The sequence below is a fragment of the Porites lutea genome, chromosome 2 (genome assembly GCF_958299795.1).
Source record: "Porites lutea chromosome 2, jaPorLute2.1, whole genome shotgun sequence".
Classification (NCBI taxonomy): Eukaryota; Metazoa; Cnidaria; class Anthozoa; order Scleractinia; family Poritidae; genus Porites; species Porites lutea.
Window position 1 is genome coordinate 55,014,609 of NC_133202.1, and position 17,194 is coordinate 55,031,802.

The window sequence follows — 17,194 nt, forward strand, 5'->3', positions numbered from 1 at the left end:
AATTTTCATCTTTGACTGAAACAGTCGTGGTGATAGTTTTCCTTGTATAGCTTTGTTAATGGCGACGTAGTTAATGTTCAAACGTGGGAGGTATTGCCCCTAAAAATTGAGTCGAGCCACCTTAATACAAAAACACCGTTAATGCGGCCACTTGTTATGGTTGCCTCAGTGTCCGTATTAAATTATGCATGCATGTAAGAAGCGGTTGTACAAAAAAGCTAAGATTAGAAATAATGATGAATCGTGGTCCACTTACAAAAAGACAAGTAATTTGTTGAAGAAAAAATGCAATAAGGCCCGCTGGGAGTACCTCGATAAATTGGCAAGCGACATGCAGGACAAGAGTGAACACAAGCTCTTTTGGAATTACGTGCAGTCCAGGCGCAAAGGATCAAATGATCTAATTGTTATAAAGTTACATAATGGCAATGTGCTAACCAACGAAGATGACATTGCTGAGTGCATGAACGAATATTTTGCTTCCGTTTTTACAGCCGAAAACTTTGATAATTTTCCATCATTTGATCAAGTTATTAAAGACAAGGATCTTAGTCTTCTACACTGTTCACCTAAGGTTGTTAGCAAGATTCTAAGCGAGTTGAAACCTTGTAAATCTCCTGGCCCGGACAGTATACATCCCATGATTTTAAAGAAATGTGCTGGAACCTTGGCTCCATCACTTAGTGACGTTTTTAATGCGTCTCTTGCATCAGGCATTTTACCACACAACTGGAAATTGGCTGACATTACTCCTTTGCATAAGAAAGGTGCTAAAAGCGATCGAAAGAACTATCGCCCTGTCTCGCTAACATCGGTGGTGTGTAAAGTGTGTGAAATGATAGTAAGACAGCAGCTTGTTCAGTTTTGGATTACAAACGAGGTCTTTATTCCGGAGCAATTTGGCTTCCTGAAAGGGAAATCTTGTCTTTCTCAATTATTATCATCTTTTCACGATTGGGCCAGCGGGAGAAACAAAGGTTTGACAACTGATGTTATATTTTTGGACCTTTCAAAAGCTTTTGACTCGGTGCCACATGAACGCCTTTTGACAAAGATACACGCATATGGTATCCAAAGTCCACTCCTGTCTTGGCTTAGAAGTTTTCTCACCAATCGATATCAGCGCGTTGTTCTGCGGGGACATTACTCATCTTGGACTTTCGTTTCGTCTGGTGTGCCCCAAGGAACTGTGCTGGGACCCATTTTATTTCTAATTTATATTAATGATATTTCAAGAAACATTATGTCAAACACAAAACTTTTTGCAGATGATATGAAATTGTATAGGATACTCAGGGATACTAAGGAAGATGTTGAAGAGCTACAAAAAGATCTTATTCGCCTGGAATCTTGGAGCTATGTCTGGCAGCTGAAATTTAATACAGATAAATGCGAAGCGATGCGCATTTCTAAAAAAAATGATTACTCAAGTCCTCAATACCATCTATGTGGTAACCAATTAAAAGCTGTATCTGAAGTTAAGGATCTCGGAATCTATATTACTTCGAACCTGTCATGGAGTATGCAAGCTAACAAATGCGCAAATAAGGCAAATAGTGTGCTTGGATTCATTAGGCGAACGGTGGGTCCTAAAAATCCTCAGTTGTTTTCAAAACTTTATAAAAGTCTAGTACGTCCGATACTCGAGTACTGCTCTCCAGTTTGGTGTCCGCACCTTAAAAAAGACTTAAACACCTTGGAGAAAGTACAACGTAGAGCATCTAAATGCGCCCTTGGAAATGTTGGGCAAGACATGCCTTACGAAGAACGCCTAAAGCTCCTTAAATGGCCATCACTTGAACAAAGAAGATTATTTTCGTCGCTTATCGAGTGTTATAAGACAATAAATAGACTTAATGGACTTGATCCCTCGGCATTTTTTACATGTGCACATGATTTTCGGCCCTTAAGAGCCAACCATCGTTTTAAACTTAAGCTTACATCAGCAACTTTAAATAGTTTTAAACATTCTTTTTTTATACGCATAATAGATAAGTGGAACAATCTCCCAAAGGAAGTTGCTGAGGCGGAGAATTTGAATATTTTCAAGAACAGACTGAGACGTTATCTTATAGATTCTTCTAGTGAACACTAAGTTCTTTTACTGTGTGATGTTTTATATACATATATAGTTACTATTTTAAACAGTTGTAAATAATTTATTTCTTAATGTATTTTATTATCAGGAGATAAACTAGAAAGGGATAACCTCTTTTATCTCCTTTTCACTTTTTCGATTTGGATTTGTGAATAAACAGTTATTATTATTATTATTATTATTATTATTATTATTATTATTATTATTATTATTATTACTATTATTATTATAAACAAGTATTGACCCAACTTAGGAAAGACATAATTCAGTGGCAGTAGTAAAACCTAAAAGTAGTGTGCATTCCCAGCCTTAGTGGCGCGCCGAAAGTCTTCATTTCTTATAAAAATGTAGAAATTTGCTAACCCATGTTTGTTACAAAATCATCTTTTTCTACAGTTCAAATGGGATTTCGATACTGACAACTCTTTCAAAGAAAAAACGGCTGAAGTCACCACCAGCTACTGTACAGAGAACAGGACAGAATGTGCACTGAAGCGGGAACCGCGTTTCAGGTAAATACATCGTATGAACGTATTACCGGTCTTTCCACATAACAGCACGTTTAGCTTAGTTTGAAGAGCGCCAGTAAACAAAGCGTAAAGTCAAGGTTTTAATTCCTAGGAGGAACTTCAACCATGGATTTTTAATATTTTGATAACATCCCTCCGGCTGCATCTTGTCTCACTTTAAGGTCGCGACGTTGAGCCGCTGACATTGTTTTCTTTGGAGTTCAACGTTGCTACGGAGGATGAGAGCACTGGCTTCCCACCAATGTGGCGTGGGTTCGAACCTCGGCGTCGATGCCATATCTTGTATAGTATTCGTTTCCGTTTCCTAATAGCCAAACGAGAGGAACTGTGGTCGTTTCTTACGAAACTAGATCGCCTGACAGCGTTTTGCCCAGACCTAAGTTGGCTCGCCCGATAACATACAACACTCTGACACACAGTGAACGTACTTATCAGAGATGTTTAGTAAAGCTTGGATTCCACATGTGCAGTCACTGTCCTTCCATGCTTATTCCTTTTTCTCAGGTTTGAAGAACGACAAATACACATCGGGAGAAACGACTTAGTCTGGGTGAACTGCCATCGGGCGATTCGACTAAGTGCAGAGAAAACGCAAACGATTGCTTCGCAAGTTAAAGCTCATCCTCGGTCCTCGGTGTAAGAACCTGTTCACCTCACGGGTGACTTAAACAAAGAAAACAAAGAACTAAACACAATAGAACCTAGAAAAACAAAAGGCGCGAACAAAGAAACAGTTCACAGGTTCTTACACCGAGATAAAACCCAGGTTAAATGTTCTATCCGGAATCCGGAATATGGTAGACGAATAGCCACTAACTGGATATGTTATCACTAAATCATATTTATATATGTATTTTAATGGTCCAATTTTTACGGTTACCTTGGCAATAAGCACTTGTAAGGAGAACAAAAGAGCGGAATCAAAGTTAAGTATTCGCTTATTTGTTGGTTTTTAGACGTGCTCTTGATTTTGAACTCTACATTGCTGACTATGTCCACCTTCTGCCTGGGTATCCTAGCAACGGCTCAGTCTCTCGCACTGTGGCTTTTTACGTACAGCAGCCGCCAGGATTATTTATCGGAAATAACTCGGTATTACCTAGCAACACTTTGGTTGATATCATCGTATTATACAAGTCTGAGCTTGAGGGCGCCATTGGGGCAACCATCTCAAGTATAAAAGCTCTCTTCACACCAATCGGAACGACGACGACGACAACAAGAAAACCTATCGAGGAAAGTGAAAACAACAACTGGAAATGGATTGTAATCGGTGTTATTATTGGAATACTTTTCATCATTTTGATTATTGCTTTCGTATTTTGGCGGTAAGTTTTCTGTGTATATTTCCTGGCAGCATTCGAATACATCCGTCTCTTCTCGCTTCTGTTAGGGCCGACCATTTAACTCTTGACGGGGGGGGGGGGGGGGGGGGAGAGTGGGTGATTTTGAAAAAAAATTTCCTGCAAGCGCTTGGCGGAAGAAAAAAATTGCGTGCAGCACAAATGTAATAGAATGCTTATGGGAAAAAAAGGGGAAAAAAATATCCTGCCCACCAGATTGCTAGAAAAAAATTCTTGATGATCAGAAATCACCCTCCCTAAACCCCCCCCCCCTCCCCCCTCAAAAGTTAAATGGTCGTCCCTTAGCTCCCTCGGAGAGGAGAGATGGATAGCTGTATTAGCAGGCTAACTTCCTGATCAGTTTTTCATATAACCATTATTAAAAACAGATACTTTTTAATCTCACTGGGTTGTGAGCAACTGTGGTACTACTAATGACTTTGTAACTTATAAATTTCAGTGAATGTATGTATTTGGTTAAGTGTATGTGACAATTACTTTCCCCAACAATTCAGTTATTGCTGCAAGTTGGTGAAATAAACAGAATATCTATCTATCTATCTATCTATCTATCTATCTATCTATCTATCTATCTATCTATCTATCTACGCCCAGCTCATGTATTATGAAGCAAACAGGAGTTCAGTGTTGGAAAGTGTGCATGTTTGTCACGTGCGGATTTTGAAGCCATGCATCTAAATGCAAGAGTACATATAGGTCAGCCTGAGTTGTACATGTTCCATTTCAATAAATTTTAAAAAATGTTATACAAACAAGATTACAAACGCTATACTTTTTTTTATATTTTCATATAATATTTGTGCAAGTGTTGTGAGCTTTTAGGCAATTCGATAAGCAGAAAAGCAAAGAATAAAATGATCAACATGATGATCATATAGAATTATTAGGGACTTTAAGATCCAACGACGCGACGGCAACGAAAACGTCACTTAAAAAGTGAATTTGCGTTCCTTCAGTCTTAATAGCGATTATTCCTACCCATTTACTTTGTCAAATGTAGGCGAACCCTCCCGAAGTTGAATTTCAAGGGACCATACCCAAGCTGAGAAAGAGAAATAAAATTTCGTCGTTGCTTGTTACGTCCTCCATAAAACGCAAAATTAGGCATTTTCACGTCGCAGTCGTGCAAAAACCGGAAAGAAATGTACAAAAAAGCGTGATGCACGTGCGAAGTTGTTGTTTTGCTTATAAAACCAAATGTTTTTTTGACGTTCTCGTTGCCTTTCTCGTTGTTGGATCTTCAAGTCCCTATTAGTGAGGTAGGGGACATCGTACAAAGGAAATGAATCTCTAGTATGATTCAAAATATCTCACTAAGCTGGCGGATTATTGTGGGGTACACCTCGACGGACCTAAAGCTGTTATTGACCGAACATATTCGTTCTCTTTCTTCTTTAGTATAAAGAAGAAGAAGAAACCTTTAAAAGTAAAACCAGGCTCAGATGAGGTCCCTGAAGACGCAATCATCATGGAAAGTTACGATACTGCATCAAGTCGTGAACGTCTAACAGCCTGGAAGTGAAAAGGCGACAACGTACATATTAGTAACACTCAATAGATTAAGCCCTGACAAACGAGTCATTTTCTTCTGGGGGGGGGGGGGCGGGGCATGCCATAAGACTTCCCTAGATTAAAAGGGGCTTATGACCCCTGTTCTGTCTTATCTCTAGCATAGACAGTTTTCTAACCTGCTGCTCAATTATGTCGTGAAAACCTATTGGAAGTCTCGTTTCTATTTTCATATATAAACACATATAGTTTCCTTGTAAAAAAATATGACAACCTGTAGAGTCATCATTTACTCACTCTCTCGCTCTTATCATATATACGTATTTACTCAAGACATTTATTACGAACGTGCGTACGTACGCTAACTTGCATTGCTTACTTAATAAGACGAACTGTAAATACTAGTTTTCTGCATTTTTTGTTATAACTTTTTAAGAATAAAAATTTTAATGTTTGTATTACATTCAAGGAGGGGACTGATACATTCCCATCCCTCATCAGCAGAGCTAAGTAGATCTTCTCGTACAAGAATTTTTGGCCACGAGAAAAATATTGTTTTCACTAGCTTTCGAGCAAAACAAGGAAGTTTTGTCAAATTCAGAGGAAAAAGTGTTTTCCCAGTTTTGCTCTAGCTTGTCACACCTGAATATTTTAATGCCCTTCTTCTTAGTTTTCTAAGGCTTATACTACTGCATGAGAAATTTCTGCAATTTGCTTGGCTTAGAGCTCTGGTATTTCAGCTTAATTTGAAATACCTACATGTGAAAATTACAAAACCTTTGCGAGTAGCAGTATAAAATAATAGCATGATTTGTACGTGATATTTGGCATAAATAGTACTCGTGATATTTCAAAATTGTCCCAAATTTCACTCGCCTTGTGGTATTTGTGCCAAATATTACTACAAATCATGCTATTACCTACACTAATATACGATGGAACCTGTATTAAGCGGACGCCCACTCAACTATCCCTGTGACCATTAACACAGGTTGTTTTTAACGAAAATATAGAAAGAAAAGTAAGGATTCAATAGAGACAATGGAGGGTGCAAATGGGGTACGATGATACTGCTAGCCAGTGTAGGAATTTCCTCTAACCAGTGATTGGCGTTTTTAGGTTTCCACTTTCATCACTGTGCATGCGACTAAAAGCCCTTTCTTGGCACCATAGAAAAAGGAGTGTCACTAGTATTCCCTATTTTTGATGAAATAATAAAAAAAGGCTAATAGGAATCACGTAAAACACTAAACAAGAAGAGCTGGAAAGTTTGCTGTGGAGAGAACTACTTCTCAAATTTCATAACGCTAAGACAACCGCAATACCGCACGGAACACAGTTTACCATTTTCCAAAGAAGCACCAATTTCGATGTACTAAAATTCATACTTGTATTGGCTTCGAGGCTTAGGAGATTAAAACAAATCAAATAAAATTTACCATTCATTACTTAGCCACAACATGACTTATTCTTTTGTTTTATCCCCCCATAAGCCTCGAAGCCAAGTACGAATAAGTGGTGTATTAAAATGTGTAACTGTGCTGTTCGAAATCATGAATTGTGCAGACACCTAGGGTTACGCTCGCAATGCATGAGTACACAATGCTATTTTTTTTTAAGTGTTTGAGTCCTCGCAAGCCATTACTACTACATGTTTCTCTATTCTTTCTATCTTTTATTAATTAACGATAACAATAATTAAAGTAATTATTGTAAGTAATTTCTCTTATAACGTATTGATTGTTTTGTAAGGCAGTTTTATTTTAGTACAGCAAGTGTAAAGTGAACGTCTCCACACTACCTGCCTCGATTGACTCCGCTATTTGCATGTAGACTGTATATTAAAATGTATTTTTTTCATGTAAATAAAGTTCCATGTGTGAAGGTCGTAAAGGTGGGCTAATTTCCAAAAATAAATGTATTAGAAGTTGCAAACACTATAATCATTTTGCATACAGAAAATAACATTCTCCCTCAAAAATGTTCTCACTTTTGACTTTTACACCGATATTCTTTTCTGCGATAGTCAGTTCGTATTTAATGTGCATGCTATTGATAGATCTATTTTAGATCGGTTTTCGGCTAATCAGCATGGATATGGCTAAAACTTGTACCACTAAGGGCACATTTTCTGACTAATCAGATGTAATATAGCAGCGTTTGTTGTTGTTGTTGTTATTTTGTTTTTGCGCACGCGGATAAGGCCAAATTTGGACTTTTTCTTTTGTTTGTGTGTTTGTTTGTTTGTTTGTTTGTTTTTGAGTTTTAAAGCGAGTTCTTATTAATTCAGTGGTACATTTATTCGGTGTAAGAGTATGGTAAAATTGGAAAGTCATGAATTCGCAAGTCTCGCTAGTCAATCAATCATAACGTTATAGAGTATAATTAACTGGCAAGAGCACGGTGGTAGCTAATCGATGAGTCTGATGATCGGTGCAGGAATTTTTTGCGGACATAGATCGGCAAAACCATCAGCGGTTTCTATGGGCAGAAAATCAACTTCTTCCAAAGGTCTCCTTCGTGTGGCGTGGGAACGGAAACTTCTGGCCCCAGTTGTTCGAAAGGTGGATAACGCTATGGATAAATTACTATCCACTGAATAGCGCAATTGGTTTTCCTAATATCCTCTGGATAGCGATTTAGCCGGTGGATAATGCTATCCATCTTTTGAACAGTCGGGGCCTGGCAAAGATTTCCATACCCTATCTGCAGTTCCTTCTTCTCAGTGCGTCTTTGCGACTCGGCTCTTGACTTCTATGTTGCACCTCTTCTTTCTCTCTTCGTAGCACATGACCGATCCACTATTACCACCGTCATTTTCTTTTCTTCTTGCGTGCAGACCGAGTCCAATGCAACCTCTATTCCGGGGACACCTCCACTGAGAGGACACTTACCTTCACGGTCCCGAGGGTATCCCCCGAATAAGGGTTCCAATGAAGGAAACTTTTTATATAAAATGACGACAGCAAAATCCCGCTGTTCTATCCAAGACAAAAATATAGACATTAATAAAAAAAGAGCAAAGAGAAAAGCGACTTGAGGTTTCCCGATATTTTGGACGGACAATCCGTCTTTCTTCAAGGCCTTCTTCTTTAAATCCCCTGAAGGAGGACGGATTGTCCGTCGAAATATTGGGAAATTTCAAGTCAAAATTTCAAATTTCAATGTTCCAAGTCTTTCTATTATCCATGTCCAATGTAAATTACAGGTATCTTATTTTAGCACTATTTCGGATACCCACGATTAGTAATTTAAATTAACCGCCAATCGTAGGATACACTTGAACCCTATGGGATGAACAGACGAGATGAAATTTAACCTCTCGTTCTTGTCTATTGTGTTCTTCCACAATCACATTTTATTTTTTTGTATTATTTTATATACTGTAACCGTTTATTCTATTCTCATTTAGCTTTTCCAGCCCCTAATGAAAACTAGTTTTGTTTAGTCGAAATACTGGGCAAATAAGTTTGTAAACCTTAGCCGTCCGATCAGCCTTGCCTTCAATTTTAATCGGAGGATAGTTTTTCGGGGCCTGGGCTCCAGTCGTGGACTGTCGCGTCTAAGATAAAAAAGACTGGTTTCTAGTTCTCCTTCTTTCAATATGGCGGCGAATTTTTGGCTCTCTTCACACTGCAATCAATGGCTTCTCGATCGTGAGGAAATTGAGCTTGAAAGGCAGAGAGACTACCAGTATCTGAAAGGAGATGATTACAAAAAGATACACATCTTTTTTGTCAACTTCATCCAGGCATTAGGCGAACATTTAAAGCTCCGACAACAAGTTATTGCCACCGCCACTCTGTATTACAAAAGATTTTATGCAAGGAATTCTCTCAAAAGCATAGATTCGCTCTTAATGGCGCCGACATGCACCTATTTAGCCCACAAAACGGAGGAATGTGGCGTGATATCAAACAATCGCTTCACTGCAGCTTGCAACGCTGTTGTGAAAAACAAATTCTCATTCGCTTTCCCTGGAGAACAGTTTCCATACAGAATGACTCAAGTAGGTATCATTGTCTTTAATTTTGACTTGTAGCACTGCTTGTCGTTGTCTGGTGTGCGAGAAAGAGACACAGTAGATGATACGACCGCCTTTTTTGGACTTTTAATCTAGTTTCGACGTCTAAGAAGCGAAAGCATGAACTTCTAAGTTTCCAAGCCATGTAAAATAACATAGAATGATCATTTAACAACTGAGTTAGCTAGCATAGAGGAGGAAGTAACAGAACTTTTTTTTCATTTTTCTTTTTTTTTTTTTTTGTCTTTTGTCGTTTTCTTTTTTTTTTTTTTTGATGCCTTGATGGCCAGCATACATGTATGTGTTAGAGTTATGGCTCAGTCAATCCCAAGTGTGCCCATACCCTTTCCCCCCACCCCGCCGGGCATTTGTCTGACATTTGTCATTTTGTTTTGGAAAAGCTGCAAATGCCCCATGGTGGGGCCTAAAAATAGGGTGCAAATGCCCTACCTCAGAACAACCCCAAAATTGCATTTTCCAGTAAAGAAGCTACAAATACCATATTTATGGGAAACCTATAATAATCTGATCAAACTCGCACATGAAGCACCCTACACAATTCGCTTTTAGCTGCTAGTTATAACTATTGCAAAAAAGATCACATTGATGTGACTATCTCAATGAGAGAACTATTAGAATTTCAATAATACATGCACCTTTCTTATTTTCAAAGATGTTTAACCTCTGCGCATATGACATCGTGGACAAAAAAATTCCTCTTACATGAAGGGAATCACTCTCAAGGCAGTTTTTAGCCTCATTTTCATGTTTGACCTGTTGTTTTCGAGTCTTCTGAATTTTTTCCACGTAATTGTCTTCGATAAAATGTATATCCAGGGTTGTCAGAAAGTTTTGAAGTAGACGGCTGAGTTGTCAAAGTAAGCGGCCAGTCCAGGGATATTTTATTTAAAAAACGCCAAGCAGAGTAGCCGGCCAATTCTAACCAATTAGGCAGCAATTTTCGCCAGCAGCTGGCCACCTTTGACAACCCTGATATCTCTTGAATTTGCCAGTTTGTCTTCGAGGTTTCAATTTAAATACCCAGAAGGGTATTTAAAAATGGCATTTTGGTACATCAGCCTTTACATTTCATCCTATAATTGAGTCATTTTTTGCTTAAAAGATGCATAACTTAACAACATGCCCAGGAGACGAACAAGATCTTACACTCTGGGAGAAGTCACCAGGATTGTCATAGATGTTCCTGATAGTGATATCTCTGACTTTGAGGGCGAAGATGGAGGTGATGCGCGTGACATGCTTGAGCCTAGCTTGGACTCTGGTGATTCAGACAATTAGCTTTCAAATGGTATATTACAAGCCATATTTAGTTTCAGTCTTGGATTTAGATGAATTTTTTTAAAAAGTGACCTCAAAATTGCTATATTTACTCAGTGAGTTTTGTCAGATTAAGGGTTGATATGGTGAATGATTAACAAACAACCCACACACTTTACAGGGGTATTTTCTCATCACGATGAAACTGGTGAATTGTCACATTGATTGCACAATACATGAAGTGTTTATTTGCTTTCAAATATCTCGCAGTATTTTACCAGGCCTTTCTGCCTCAACAATTCATGCTCAAAGACAGTGGCTTTTCCTTTAAACTCTTCAAATGATACATTGATTGTTTTTCCTTCATGTGCAAGCTGATCACAATGGTGGGAAGCAATTTCTTACACAGATGCAAAAAAATACCCTGGGGTAGGGAAGTGATGGAGTGAAAACCACATATATCTTTTCAAAGCATAGGTATTTAAAATATTCTTTATAATTTTATCTTAATAGGTGTATTTTTTAGTGAAATATTGAAAAAGGAACGAGATAAACCGCTTCTAGAAGAATTGACAGATGCCCATCCCTGGGCAGAGTTTTTCTGACAAATCCCTACAAATGGGACCAGCAAAATGTTAAATAACTGACAAATGTCCTGGGAATGGGGGCAGGGGGTGTGCATGCTTGGAATTGACAGAGCCATTAAAAAATGATTAGAATAAATAACTTTTTCCGAGCCTGAATTTTCTTTTGAAAACAACCACAGACTGTGATTTATTATGATTTGACTTCTTTCCTATTGTTTTTAACAGGTACTTGAATGTGAATTCTTCTTGTTAGAGATGATGGACTGTTGTTTAATTGTGTACCACCCTTATCGTCCTCTCACACAGTATGTTGCAGATCTTGGAATGGAGGATGCCATTCTTCCAATCGCTTGGCGCATTTTGAATGACAGTTTGCGCACTGATGTTTCTCTTGTCTACCCTCCTTATCAAATTGCCTTGGCTGCAATTTACATGGCTTGTGTCATTCAACAGAAAGATGCTAAACAATGGTTTGCTGATTTGTCTGTTGATATGGACAAAGTACTGGAAATAATACAAGAGATTCTACAACTTTATGAACTTTGGAAAAGTTATGATGAAAGGACTGAGATTCCAGCAATACTGAGCAGGGCACCTAAACCACAAGTGCGGCCAACATCAGCAACACCGGGCCAAACACCTTCACCTATTCCTCCAGAATCTTAAGCCCATAGTCTCACAGTTGAACCTCCATTAAGCGGCCACTCTCAAAGTACTGACCAGTGGCTTCTTAATGGGGGCTGGCCACTCAATAGAGGTTTGTCATGAATTAGAAGAAACTTTAGCAGAAACATCACTTTATTTTGAAACAAAGATGCAACAGGAGTGGCATAAGAGATCACCTTCCATATCCGAATGAATTTTTCTTCATCTTTTTTTCAAATAAGGCTAAAAAAAGTGTATCAAGTGCTTGATAGCCGCTTAATAGCGGTGATAACAACAGAAAAACTCTTGTCCGGGTTGCTCAATGCTGGCTGTTGCCAGTTGATAGAGGTGGCAGCATAATAGACATTTACACATGTAATTTTCCATTCTTTTCTACAATTACTTTGGGACTTTGATTGCTGGTCACCAAATAGAGGGTGTTTGCTTAGTATCTGGCTGCTTAATGTAGGTTAAACTGTAGTTTGTTCTGGGGTCACTGAGATTCACAGAGCCTCTCTTAAATTCTGATTATCTTTGTGGGTTTTAATAGATGGTGTAGCAAGTAGCGAGGGCTGATTTCTGGTTTCAGAAGGAAATGATACAAATTATTTTATTGAAACACTTGACAGAAAAATATAACATTTTTCTATAACAGCCAGTGAGATTTCAAGAACAACAATCAGAAGCAATTCTACTGTAAACTTTTTCCTTTTTATTTTTTGTGGGGAATTTCATAGATAGAAGGAGACATAGTGAAGATGTACAGTGTAGAATATTGTATTTCATCAAATTATTTTGTAAGAAAATATTTCAGGGGCTAACAAGGAAATCATGTAATTTTTCTTTGCCTCTATTGGGTGGGTTTCAAATACAATTTCAAATACTAACTGCAGGGAGAAAAGCAAGCAGAAAGAAAATTCTCATTTTAATCATCTCTTATACACAGTTTACACCTTCACCTGTAAATAATCTTTAAATAATATTTATAGAAAGGAGTCCATTATTTTTCCAGAGCCCTTCTTGTTTATCCTGTGTGGCAGGTGTTTAAATGGTAAGGGTCAGTTAGGTCATCATACACGAGCCATAAGCCAAATCAAGGCCCATAAGAATATAAAGGACAGGCTTTGTGCTAGCGGAATCTTGAAAATTTTAACAGGGCAAGAGTACGAAAAATAACTTGGTATTTTTGAAAAAATCAGTCTTCAAATAATACAAAACAAATATAACTATGTAACCTGTAAACAAACTCTCTGGGGGGCTCTAGGGAAGGGGGAGAAAAGAGGGGACTCCAGACCCCCACCCCCATCCCCCTCCCAGAGAGTTTGTCTGCAGGCTAATAATTGTGGCAATGCAGGGATTTGTGAGGAGGCAGGACAAGACAGTATAGTAATACAAATTATTGCTGTACTTGAATGCAGAAATTGCTGCCTTTTAAAACTAAGAGGTAATTATCAAAGGCTTTCAAATTGCCACATTTTAAGGACTAGTCCACCCTGTTCAAGAAATCTTTGAAGAAAATTGAACTCAAAGGTTGTCTCAAACAGTAACTGCCAGACCTGCTAGTTAACTTGACTCAATAAAGCTTAGATTCTGCTTATGGCAATCTCAGACAAAACATAACATTAGACCTACCAAAGTTAAACCACCTATGGCTTTAAGTCACAGAGGTACAGGACAGAGAAAAATGTTAAACAGTTACCGAAAGTGACAAGTACAGTGTAGGGTTGACACTTAAACAAAAAGATTAAAATCTCTAGATTTCCTAGAATCATTCCAAATGTAAACTTTTAGATTAACTTTTCTTTCATTTTTATACGTCTATAAGAAGGGTGGCGATTCTTTACTTCTTTTGCATTTTGACTTTAAGTGTGCACAGTACTGTAATTTCTGATGACTAGTATTGTAACTAAGAGCTAATGACCATTTTGAATAACGTCTGAGTAATAAGGGTTAGTCTTTCAATACCTGGAAATTCGAAATCTTAATAACAAAACCTGGCCCTGGTTGTTCAAACGCTGGATAGCGCTATCCAATGGATAGATTGCATCCAGTGGGTAGCGTTGACCACCTTTTGAAAAACTGGGGCCTGGTGGACAACGGTAATCTTTAAAAGCAAGAAATCCTGGTTATCTCTTGAGTACCAAATTGTGAAGTAACAAATTATGCCATTGTTTCCTTCCGAACCTGGGTGTTTATTTACTAAAGAGTGTTTCGAAGTATTTTGTTTTCGGTACAGTAGACTTTTGTCATGACAAACACATGAACTTGTACATGTAGTCTGACATGTCATTCGTCTCTTAACCCTTTCCCCCAATGGACCTTGCCACCCGTGGAGGGTGGGGTGAAGAGACGGATGACATGTCGGCCTAATGAACTTGGGTCATACAGCTGAATCTTGGTTCAAGGGGGGTGAGGAGGCGTGAGAGTTTGTATCCTAAACTCAAATCAATTTAAAAAAAACATTGCAGCTGTAGATATTGGACTTCATGTTTATTTTACATAAAAAACCTTGCAGCTTAGTACACAGATGACACCTATGTTTACTAAAACAGAGTAAATACAAAATTGTTTTATTGTTATACAATATGATACAAACATAACAATAATTTATTCTACTGGAAAAAAATGGAAGTTTAAACTAAAACGGGGACTTCTTCAAATAAACTAAAACTTAGCTATGCAAATACAAACTTGCAAGGGTTTCTAGCTTAAACAAACAAGACATACCAGAGTCATGTATCTGACCAGCCCCTCGATCAGTCAATACACATCTACTTGTGGCATCTCAGTTTGTTACTTGCCGTTCACTATGTTTAATTACCTATCATTTAATTCCCAATTAGACCCTCTCTTCTAGTAATATTTCTTTAAAAAAAAAAATTAACTGGTGATTTAAATTTCACAGAATTGGTGATCTAAATGTACTACAGTGGTTTAGATACTTTATAATTTTTTTTTAATTTTCATAATCATTTTTTCTTATACAAATAAATTTTATTGGAGAGTTATAGAGATGAATCTTAAGCGGCGGACAGCCTTACTTACGGCCGCCTTCGCGACCCTGTTTGAACTCCCGTACAAACTGTATTTTTACATTGCTATAAGCGGACATTTCCGTAGGCGTGGCCGCGGACGCTTTCAGAATTTACGAGTTAGATATTAGCTTTGTTTTAAAGCTCTCCTAAGCGGATATGGTTCATGGCGCTGTTTTCTACGTCGAACCTCGCTTCCAGGAACAGATTGCACCTTACACCTCACCAGCTGGATTCGTCTCGTGCCAATCCTTAACAGCCTTTTTCACCTTTTTCTGTTTCTCAATCTTTTCATCGTCGATAAAACGTTCTTCTTTGATAAATTTTCTAAATACCCACTCTGGCAATTTGCCACTTATCAATATAGCACCTGCTTGGAGTAATGCTGTGACTACATCCGGGAAAGCACTGTTTTCCTCGCCTAAAAACATAATAGCAGCTACTGCTAAAAACAAAACAAACGCAAATGCCAGAACACTTACAAACATTAGGCACAGTTCATCAACCAGAGGTAGTACCTTACAATCGTTGCAGACAAACCAGAACAGATCGAGGGGAATGTTATCACCGATTTTTTCGCCACTGCCTTTGCTTTTCGGTTGCTTTGATATCATGACTTTTATTTCCTTGTACCTTGACTGAATACTGCTATAACAACGGGATGTGTGGTTCATGAGCACATATAAAAAAGTTATGTAAGGTAAGGTCTCTTTTGAATTCCAAAACAGCCCGACAATTACAAACCCTGTCATTCTGGCAACAAATCGACAGCTTAAACATGCTACAATAGTCACAAATGAAGCCCAAATGAAAGCTAAAACAAATGACCAAATATCTGCACAAACAATCCGAGCATTAGAATGATCTGTTGAATCATTTTCTTGTTCGGCATGTGTATTTTTATTCCCAGCATTAGAATGATCTGTTGAATCAATTCCTTGTTCGGCATGTGTATTTTCATTTCCAGCATTAGAATGATCTGTTGAATCATTTCCTTGTTCGGCATGTGTATTTTCATTTCCAGCATTAGAATGATCTGTTGAATCATTTCCTTGTTCGGCATGTGTATTGCCATTTTCACCAGCTGCTGGACGTTTATTAGTTTCATACTGTAGATACTGTTTGCATTTTTTGAAACACCATTTACACCATTCTATGGAACATTTGTAAGTACAGCTTAAACAAGGTCTTTTCTCCAGCAGTCTCTCCGAGGGATCAAATGTGTTAAGTTCTCGAATAACATGCCATGCAAGCAAAAAAAGGCGCCAGAATGGTGAATACCAGAATAGAATTATCCCCTGCGTCAGCGCGAAACAAACCACATTATTTGCGATCAAAAATCCCAAACCTACACACCAAAATACTATAAACCACGCACTTAATATAATAGAACAAAACAGCCCACATACGAAAAACAAAATCCATTTCACCCCGAATACTAAACAAAATTCAAGGCAGAAAATGTACTCGGATTTCCTATATTTTTTGCAACTTAAGCATTTTTTAAGTTTACCTGCGAGAATTCGAAAGTAGCGGACAGAAGGCACTGAAGCCAATGCTGAGCATTTAGAATTATCTGTTTTCTTGAACAATGCCATAACACAGCCGCCGGTAAATAAAGGCTTTGCCACAGAAACCATCTGACGGGGTGCAGACCGTAGATGTTCACGTATGTCTGTTCGAAGATAGAAAGGGTTCTTTCCACATTCTGTACACGAATCTTGAAGATCGCAAGGTTTGATGTAAAATATCAGGATGAGGGGTAAAACAATCAAGAACAGTCCAACTGGAATGATTATTATAGGATTTAAATCAAAGTACACCGTGGTTATACTGAACCATTCGGATAACTGACCTTCAACACGAGCACCTGGTAAATTAATCGCCCTCCTCAAGTCATGATCTTTATATAGCATACTAAAAAACAATTTATAGTAATAAATTATAAAAAGTAATATGTAATAAAGAAAAAGCAGCTTTGAGTAGTCAGAACAAAAAACTGAAGACTTTTCTGTACAATGGCGCATCAGACGCCTAATCGTTATTGGGCTTACATCATCCACCGGAATCTGACATCTGATGACATCACTTTGATCAGATGTTGAAGGGGTACTTGTTTCACCACGA

At 38.1% G+C, this 17,194-nt stretch overlaps 2 protein-coding genes across 4 annotated transcripts in view; both read left to right on the plus strand.

Annotated features, from left to right (window-relative positions):
* LOC140929080 (mucin-like protein) overlaps nt 1–7,436 on the plus strand; it is a 34,391-nt gene extending 26,955 nt beyond the window's left edge. For both annotated transcript variants that reach the window (XM_073378928.1, XM_073378929.1), the window contains 3 exons: nt 2,495–2,610; nt 3,585–3,956; nt 5,391–7,436. In XM_073378928.1, the coding sequence (XP_073235029.1) occupies nt 2,495–2,610; nt 3,585–3,956; nt 5,391–5,514 (612 nt within the window). In that variant the 3' untranslated portion in view covers nt 5,515–7,436. The remainder of the gene's footprint in view (nt 1–2,494; nt 2,611–3,584; nt 3,957–5,390) is intronic.
* A 1,659-nt stretch (nt 7,437–9,095) lies between these two features.
* On the plus strand, nt 9,096–14,588 carry LOC140929086 (cyclin-C-like). 2 transcript variants are annotated; one of them, XM_073378935.1, is made up of 2 exons: nt 9,096–9,510; nt 11,616–14,588. In XM_073378935.1, the coding sequence occupies exons 1-2, from the start codon at nt 9,106–9,108 to the stop codon at nt 12,054–12,056; spliced, it is 846 nt and encodes a 281-aa protein (XP_073235036.1). In that variant the 5' UTR covers nt 9,096–9,105; the 3' UTR covers nt 12,057–14,588. The 2 variants fall into 2 exon arrangements, with proteins under 2 accessions (XP_073235036.1, XP_073235037.1); XM_073378936.1 differs by having other exon boundaries at nt 11,697–14,588.
* Nucleotides 14,589–17,194: the final 2,606 nt, after the last annotated feature.